Source organism: Fukomys damarensis, unplaced genomic scaffold (assembly GCF_012274545.1).
Source record: "Fukomys damarensis isolate Sample0158 unplaced genomic scaffold, DMR_v1.0_HiC HiC_scaffold_9, whole genome shotgun sequence".
NCBI lineage: Eukaryota > Metazoa > Chordata > Mammalia > Rodentia > Bathyergidae > Fukomys > Fukomys damarensis.
The window spans coordinates 50,615,846-50,624,631 of record NW_022900921.1 but is presented as its reverse complement, the minus strand read 5'-3'; the positions used below and the strand labels follow the sequence as shown (position 1 = coordinate 50,624,631).

General features: G+C 38.0%; 1 protein-coding gene across 1 annotated transcript in view; it reads right to left on the bottom strand.

Annotated features, from left to right (window-relative positions):
• Positions 1-374: 374 nt before the first annotated feature.
• Positions 375-8,786, bottom strand: part of Polr1b (RNA polymerase I subunit B) — a 25,414-nt gene continuing 17,002 nt past the window's right edge. The window contains exons 11-15 of the mRNA XM_010639499.3: positions 6,763-6,933; positions 5,395-5,551; positions 3,662-3,858; positions 2,951-3,204; positions 375-1,665 (exon numbers count right to left, since the gene is read on the bottom strand). Of these exons, the coding sequence (XP_010637801.1) occupies positions 783-1,665; positions 2,951-3,204; positions 3,662-3,858; positions 5,395-5,551; positions 6,763-6,933 (1,662 nt within the window). The 3' untranslated portion in view covers positions 375-782. The remainder of the gene's footprint in view (positions 1,666-2,950; positions 3,205-3,661; positions 3,859-5,394; positions 5,552-6,762; positions 6,934-8,786) is intronic.

The window sequence follows — 8,786 nt, the reverse complement described above, 5'->3', positions numbered from 1 at the left end:
GAAACCTTAGTCTATTTCTCCAAAAACATGGCAACACAGCTGGATCCTAACATAGATAAACCCTGAGGACAAAAATGCATGATCTTACTATATAAGCTGTCTAAAATAGTCAAACTCATAGAAACAGAATGGTGGCTCTCACAGATATCAGAAAGAGGGGAAATGAAGAGTAGCTGTTCAACAATTATAAAATTGCAGTTATACAAGACAAGTAAATTGTAGAGCTCTGTGCAACAGTTTCTATAGTTAACACTACTGTATTGACATTTGAAAATTTGCCCAGAAGGTAGATCTTGAATTTGGTTCTTCCCCAAAACAAAAAAACACACCAACAAAGACAGAGACTTTGGAAGATAATGGATATGTTTATTACTTTTACCATGGTAATGGCATCCCAGGTTATACATATGTTCGAACCCATCAGATGGTATATATTAATGTACACTTTTTTGTATAACTATTATAATTCAATACATTGTTTAAAATATTTTCTCCTGCTATAATTTCACAGGGAAGAGGGAATGTGGAGCTAGAAAAGAGATTTTTCTTACATGATCTTCTACTTCTAAAGATACAGATGGAATTTTTGAAAAATATACCAAAAACCTACTTTGGTAATTATTATACCAGACAGACACAGAAACTTGAATTCCTCATTGCCTGGTCTTAAAGTACTAACACTCTTGAAAAAACAAGATTGACTTAATCATACTATCTTCACTAAACTAAAGTTATATTTCATTTTGTCGATAAATCTTCCTGCCCAAAAGGCAGGCATTGAGTTAAATGACATCCAGTTTCACTTTGATGTTCATAGCTGCCAGTTCAGCTACAAAATACCGGAAAACATAAGGCACAGAGACAGTATCAATAGTGTCACTGCGATTACAAACAGTGCAGTTGTATTTTCTGTTTCGCATGGCAGACCAAGAAGGGGGTGGCTTCTCCAACAGCGGAGAGAGTAAACTGCCACACTTCACGCAAACATGTGCTACCGAGCGATCAGAGCAGTTGAAGAGGCGGTCATGAAGCAGAAAAGATGTACCATGAGCCAAAAGAGCATCCCGTTCCATCTCTCCAAAACGGATTCCTCCTTGGACATTTCTTCCTCCAATAGGCTGGTTGGTGACTTTGTCCCTGGCTCCAGTTGTTCTGACTTGAAATTTGTCTGATACCATGTGACGTAAGCGTTGATAATAAACCACACCTATAAATATATCTGCTTCAAGTTCAACCCCGCTGATGCCACTGTACAACCTCTCGGTGCCATAGAAATTGTAGCCAGCAGCCTTTAACATCTCCCCGAAATATTGCAAGGCTGAATTCTCCTCAGAGAAGATGAAGGGTGTAGCATCATGGCAGAGACCATGCAAAGCTGCAGACTTGCCAGCCATGCTCTCAATTAACATTCCAATGGTCATACGAGATGGAAAACCATGAGGATTGAACAGAATGTCGGGCACCATCCCACTCTCAGTAAAAGGCATGTCCTCAGCTGGCCACAATCTGCTTAAAATGCCCTTCTGCCCATGTCGACTGGCAAATTTATCTCCTATAGTTGGGTTCCGAGGGACTCTCATTGTGATGCAAATACACTTGAATTTTCCACTCCCAGAGTCATTACTACACACTTTGATATTATCCACAATACAATTTTCTTTACTCCTAAGAAAAAAATAAACCATAAAAGATAAGCTATTTGTTTAAACTTATGAGGCTTAAGTTTTGTTAATATAATTAGTGCTTTATAAAGGCTATTTTAGATGTTTATTCTTACCCTATTTACCGATACAAATACAACTGGTATTTGTAAAAAGTATGTATGCATAGGGTTATGTGTTCATCAGGCAGAATATTACCAACAAAGACAAGTAAAAAGCTATCATAAAGGCCTACTAAAATCAATTTTGTTACAAAAGAAGCTAAAATGATTACTTTTAATGAAAGGCATAATGAACTCAACATTTTGGGTAAGATTCACCGCTGAAACTATATATGAGAGTTCAAATAATAGTTTGAAAATAAATCAGAGATAAAAGGCAGTGTAACAGGTACAAAGTCTGTCGCATTCAGCCATGCCAGTGAAGTTCTCACTGAGACTATACCTGCTGTGATCTGCATATCTGTGTCCCTCCAGGGAGTTCTGCTGACATCTAATCGCCACTGCGGTAATGCTAGAGGTGAAACCTGTAGTATATTAAGTCATAAGGACAGAGCCTTCACGAATAGTGATTTTGTAAGAGGTTTGAGGGGAAGAAAAGGCTGGTGTGGAAAGGGGAGTAAAAATGATCTAGATACACTATGTAGGGCCAGGGATTTAGCTCAGTGGTTCCACTGCCTGCCTCAAAACGCAAGGTCCCAAGTTCAATCCCTGGCACAAAAAAAAAAAAAAAAAAAAAAAAAAAAAAAAAAAAAAAGAAAAAAAAAAAAAAAAAAAAAAAAAAAAAAAAAGATACAATATGTGTATGTACCAATTCCCCAAGATGAATGTAAGTGTTATATACTACAAACATACAAGCATAATAAAAAACAAAGCTAATCCAACACCTTTCAAAAAATTTGAGGGAATTTATTTACCCTTTTTTTATCTTCCACCATGTGAGGTCAACTGGACATCACCTTCATGAGGAACAAGTCCTCATCAGACACCAAATCAGCCTCCAGAAGTGGGAGAAGTAGATTTCTGGTTTTATTATACAGTCTCAGGCATTGTGTTATAGCAGCACCCAAAGACTTTAATTATAGAACTAGCATTGAGAGTTTATTTCCCCAAATTCTGTTAAAAGGTAACTTTTAAGGCCAGGAATTTAGCTCAGTGGTGCCACTGCCTGCCTTGCAAGTGAAAGGTCCCAAGGTCCCTGGTACCAAAAAAGAAAAGGGTAACTTTTATTAACCTCTAGCAATTCCACTGAGAAAAAAACTAACCAGCAGCACCGATGCCCAAACTTACTTATAGTATATCACATAGTTTTCCCCTGTGTTGAGATTTAGGTAGCCATAATATGGATCTCCATATTGCAGTTTTGCTCCTATAAATGGCAGTCCATCATCATCTAACTTTTGCACGATGCGTGGGTCACCCGGTTTGACTCCAAACACCAGACTATCATCTCCTTGTTTAATTTTTTCAGATAGGTTTATGAACTCTGTCTTATAGACACTTCCATGGGCAAAGCCACGTTCCCAAGAAGCCTTATTCACAATCTGTGAAGTCAAAGAATCAATTTAAGAGCCAAAAGCCAAATGAGAATTTTCAAAATAAAACCAGGAGGATTATACTAATAGTTGGTTTAGGATAAGTAGTATTTGATTTTAAAACTCTCCTCACATTTTCTAAGTCACTGGTAATTGAAGCCAGACACATAAGTGGCTTAAGACCTAATCACACATAAATATAAAAGGAAACTATATTCAAGACTACATTCACCCAACACTCACTCATAATTTGTACTCAGATATTAAAATATATGCATATCAGAATATTCAGTGAATATCCCTCAAGGTCTGCCCACTTTTGAACTTAGACCAGGAACAAACCATTTAATAGCAGAATCATGTGACTAATACTAGGTCTTTGGGGACACAAATATTCCTTCAGTGATCTCACTATAAAGTAAATAAAATTTTAAAAAAGATTAGGATAGTATCTGCTGAGACTTACCATGGCATCTTCCATATCATAGCCAGTATAAGAAATCACAGCAACAATGGCATTTGTCCCAATTGGATAGTTATCCATGTCATAGTAGTCATACATGTATGGTCTTACTAAGGGGCTTTGTGGAGTCTGAAGGCGATACAGTTTATTATCTGATCGGTCTTGGTAAGTGAGAAGTGGAAAGCCCATGGTTTGCTTACCTATAGAGGAAAAAGTGAAAAGTCTCTGCATTTTCTGTTTTTAACCCTCAATTATAAAGGTGTTAAATAAAATTGCAAATAACTCAATATTTCCATAGAGGAATGAATAAATAAATCATGCTTACTACAGACTAATACTAGCTGTGAAAATGAAGTAGATCTACTTGTATCAACAGTTCCTCACCAGGGCTAATGGAAGAAACAGAGAATGACATTTAATGACACTACAATACTTACATACATTTGTTAACACATCTAAACAATTCTATACCACTCAATGGCTTATGGGATGATATCAAAATGTTTAACATAAATGATGCATGACTAAATGTTTAAAAAGAGAAGAAATAGGGAAGAAATGCAAATAATGATGGAAAACTCTCCAAAGTCAATTAGTTTTTTTTCTTACAAGATTTAAAACCAGCAAACCCTAACCAGGACAAACACAAAAAAAGTCTTATTTAGGACACAACATAGTCAATCTCTTAAAAACCAAAAATTAAGAGAAAATCTTTTGACAGTGGGAAAACAACCTGTTATAAACGAAACAATAATAAATACGTAACTGCTGCATTCTAATTAGAAATGACAGAGACCAAAACCAGAAAAACTTTAAATTTCTGGAAGAAAAGTAACTGTCAACTCAAAATTATACATCCAGTGAAAATTTCCTTCAAGTGAACATGAATAGTTTTCAGAAAAATGAAAACCAATAGAATCTGGCCAGCAACCTGTACTATAAAAATTGCTAAAAGAAGTTTTCCAGGATGAAGGGAATTTAAACATGATAAAAACTTAAATCTTCGGACAGAACTAACAAGCACCAGCAGTGATAACTATGTGGGTGACTGGAAAGGCTTTGTATCCTTCACAAATCAAATCATAAGATCTTTTTTTTTCTTTTTCTTTTTTTGGTACTGGGGATCAAACTCAGGTCCTTGTGCCTGCAAGGCAGGCGCCTGGACCACTGAACTAAATCCCCAGCCCTCAAATCATAAGATCTTGCACAAACTCAAACTGATGGACAAGAGATTGATTAAATTACTGTACCTTTTTCTTTGAAAAGATGATTTTGAAGAATTAATGTCAAGACAGACAAAGACAGGCCAAAGAGCAATTGTAAATTAAAGAAAACAATAGGAAGGACAAATAAATACAATGTGTGATCTCAGACTGGGTGCATGCTGAGAAGAAAAAAAATCTGTCATGAGCTGATGACTGATCAAAATTTGAATGAGGACTATAAATAGTATAATAGCATCAACGTTAAATTTGTTGATTGTGGTTATTATCTTAGGCTATGCAGGAGAAGGTCCCACTTTGTGTTGGGAATACACATGATGTTTAGAATAAAGAGGCACTGTGTCAGCAACTTACCTCTAAAACTCAAATGGGAAAAATGTTAACAGAACAGATGATGGGTCCTTGTGAATTCTTTCTGCTCTGCATATAACTTCTCTGAGTTTGAAATGACTTCAAAATAAAATATTCTGAGCACTTTTGTTGTGTAAGGGTGCCCACCCCCATCCACCTTACTCATTTGGCACTGGTACATGTTCCTCGGACTCTGGTTGTGATCAGAGAAGGGGATGAAGCTGGCAATCACACTCAGCAAGCTGTGTGGGAAGAGCTCCTGGTGCGTGGTAACTCCAGCACATACCTCATCCTCAAAGATGGCAATGTTCATGAAGAGCTGGAGAAGAGGGAGGACGAGGAAGTTCAAGCACACAATAACCATAACTGCTAACATTTTAACTTTTGTTATTAGAATTCAGCACCTAAAGACTCAAAAAAATTTTTCCTCACCCAGCATGACAAAGGGACCCAGTGGGAAGCACAGGGAAATTTCTACTTTACTCGCCTTATAGTTCTGGGCATGGTGGCACACACCTGTAATCCCAGCACATGGGAGCCTGAGACAGGAGGATCGCCACAAGTTCGAGGCCAGCCTGAGCTACATGAGTTCAAAGCCAGCTTGAAATACAGTGAGACCCTGTCTCAACACACACACACACACACACACACACACACACACACAAAAACACAAAAACCACTGGAGCTCACCTCATGTATTTCACTCTAGATCTACCTTCATCCAAGCATGAGAGGAAAACGAGATAATTTTTGCAAGTAGCATAAAGCCCAGAGTTTTGCAGGTACCAAGAGGCAAGCAAAGACTGATAGTAAGTCTTAACAGATGCTTCCATCCCGCCACCAGGAGAAGAGCTAAGTAAGTGCACAGGAACTCTGAGCGGGAAGGTGTTTTAGATTTAAATGTCCCTTAGAAGTCTCATATGTTCATAGGTGAGCTTTTGGAAGGTGACTGAATCATGCGAGCTCTATACTCATTAGTGGATTATTGATCCATTGATGAGTTCATATCCAAATGTTCTGTTAGGAAGTGGGGTCTATTTGGAAAGTGTGTCACTAGGGACCTGGCTTTGAAGGATGCATTTCCTTCCCCAGCTCCTCCTTTCTCTGCTATTTCCTGGCTGCCATGGGATGAGCAGTTGTCCTGCACCAGGTCTTTCCACTATGCTGTTTGTCTTGGTGCCAACCAAACGTAGACTAAATCCTCTGAAAACTGTCAAACAAAATAAATCCCTCCTTAAGTTTCAGGTATTGGGTGGTTTTGTCCCAGCAATGCAAAAAGGCAGTGATGTGACTTCCAGCCTTCTCTCAGGTCCCATAGAAAGAGGTTAAGAAATGGAAACTGATTAGTGCTAGTCTTTAAGGGGGCAGAAAGTAAGTTCTGACTTTCTCTGACCTGCATGAGTAAGGTTAAATTTCATGGGTGTATTTCACCTAACCTTGCTCACACTGCACTTAACAAGCAATAGCTAAGCCTCTTAAAGTTGTATATCATCCAAGCACACAGACCAACCCAACACACACTGTATGTACCTGTTCCATGGTTCCAATGAGTTCTTCTTTGCCTAATTCCAAGTTTTGCACAGGCCGCACCAGTCTGCAAGGAGTGGTAAAAAGGAACAGTCCTGGATACAGACTTGATTTTCCTGTAATGGGGACAAGAGCCACTTCCATCCAGGGAGGAATTCTTTTTTCTCTTAACACCTATTTTCAACAACAACAACACAACAAGTGTGATGGAAAAGCAGTATTTTAAGAAGTTAATTCATGCCAGCAATAAACCCAGTGCTCTGAAGCCACAGCTGCCCCTGCTAGTCTCATCCCACACAGCACACTATTGCCCTCTTATTCAGAGATGGCAATAGCCTCATACTTCCATGTGGGCGCAACCATACTATCAAGCAAACCAGTAATGAGAAAGGGAAAAAGGTAAACCAAGTTATGCTCTGATGTCTGAAATAGATTACTGATTATACATTTAAACCCATTGCAGGAAAAGGCCTTTCCACCTAGAACTTTAAGAAACAAACAAAATCCAACAAACTTAATTCTGTGAAAGGAGAAAAACCAAAAATACAAAATATTGGAAAAAATAATAATACCCATATATTAGAACTTACAGGGTTTCACACCAAAATATATTATCAGCAAAGAGAAAAGGATGCTTGGTAGAGGGAAAAATTGACAGGTATTGATCAAAAGTCACAAAGGTTCATTTATGATGAGGAGTAAGTTCCGTAGAACTGTGTACTACATTTTAACTTTTCTAAAGAGTACCACGAGTTACTGTGTTGTAGGCTGCATTGCCTACTTGACATTTGCTAAGTGGGTAAATCTTACACACACATCCAAAGAAAATGCCACCAAAAAATGAAAAAGAAACCCTTAAAAGCTCAAAAATAACAAAGTAAGCCAAAAATAAGTTGTGGAAATTAGTAACAAAGTTTTAGAACTCCTCAGTCTATGAAATCAAGATTAAATGGAAAAAATGCAGGTTATCAAAACAGAACTCAATAGAAATAGTAAACTTAAAAGAGTAATTTATTAGAAATAGTTTCTAATGCTTCACCAACTGTTCCAGGAATGGGAAACTTTCTAATTTATTTTATAAAGCAGAATAATCTAAACATAGATTTTTTTTTTTAAAGTGGTTTTTTTTTTGCACTTCTGGGGATCAAATCCAGGGCAGTCCACAGGTTAGGCTAGTGCTCTACCACTGAGCCACCCCCCAGCCCTAAAATATCTTGAAAAGAACCCAGCAGCCCTAGCGCCTCTCAACTCTTGCTCTGGATCGCTGGCTTCACTGGTATGGGATGGACCCCAAGTCCTGTGCCACCTGGGGCTACTGTGCCTAGGCAGGCTCCTGCAATCACAGACTGTAGTGCCCCTCCTGCAAGGGAGCTCCGCTCCAATGCATATGGGAACTCATTACTACGTACCCTCTTCTATAAAATACATGAGTGACAGAGGTCACAGACTCGGGGGAAAAAAATCTTAAAATACTATGAAACAGGGAGATATTTTGCAAATGAAAAGGGGACCAAGAGATGGTAAGGGCAGAGAAGACGGAATGTAAAAGGAATTAAAATGTGTTTGTAAAAAGAATTAGGATGTGTTATGTACCTGTACCAATTCCTCATGATAAATGTAATCATGCACTACAACCATATAAGTAGTAATAAATTTTTTTAAAATTTAAAATAAAGTATTAGAACTTTTTGTTTGTTTGAGATAGGGTCTGGCCTTGAACTCAAAAATCTTCCTACCTCAGCCTCTTGAGTGCTGGAATTACAGGCATGTGGCACCGTGCCTGGCTTAGTATTTCTTAAAAAAAATTTTTTCCAGTACTGGGGATTAAACTCAGGACCTTGCGCTTGCAAGGCAGGCATAGCAACACTGAGCTAAATCCCTAGCCCTGTTTTCTTAAATTTAAGAAATACTGGGGCTGGGGATTTAGCTCAGTGATGACACCACCTGCCTCATAAGCACAAGGACCCAAGTTCAACCCCCAGTATAAAAAAAAAAAAAAAAAAAAAAAAAAAAAAAAAAAACACACT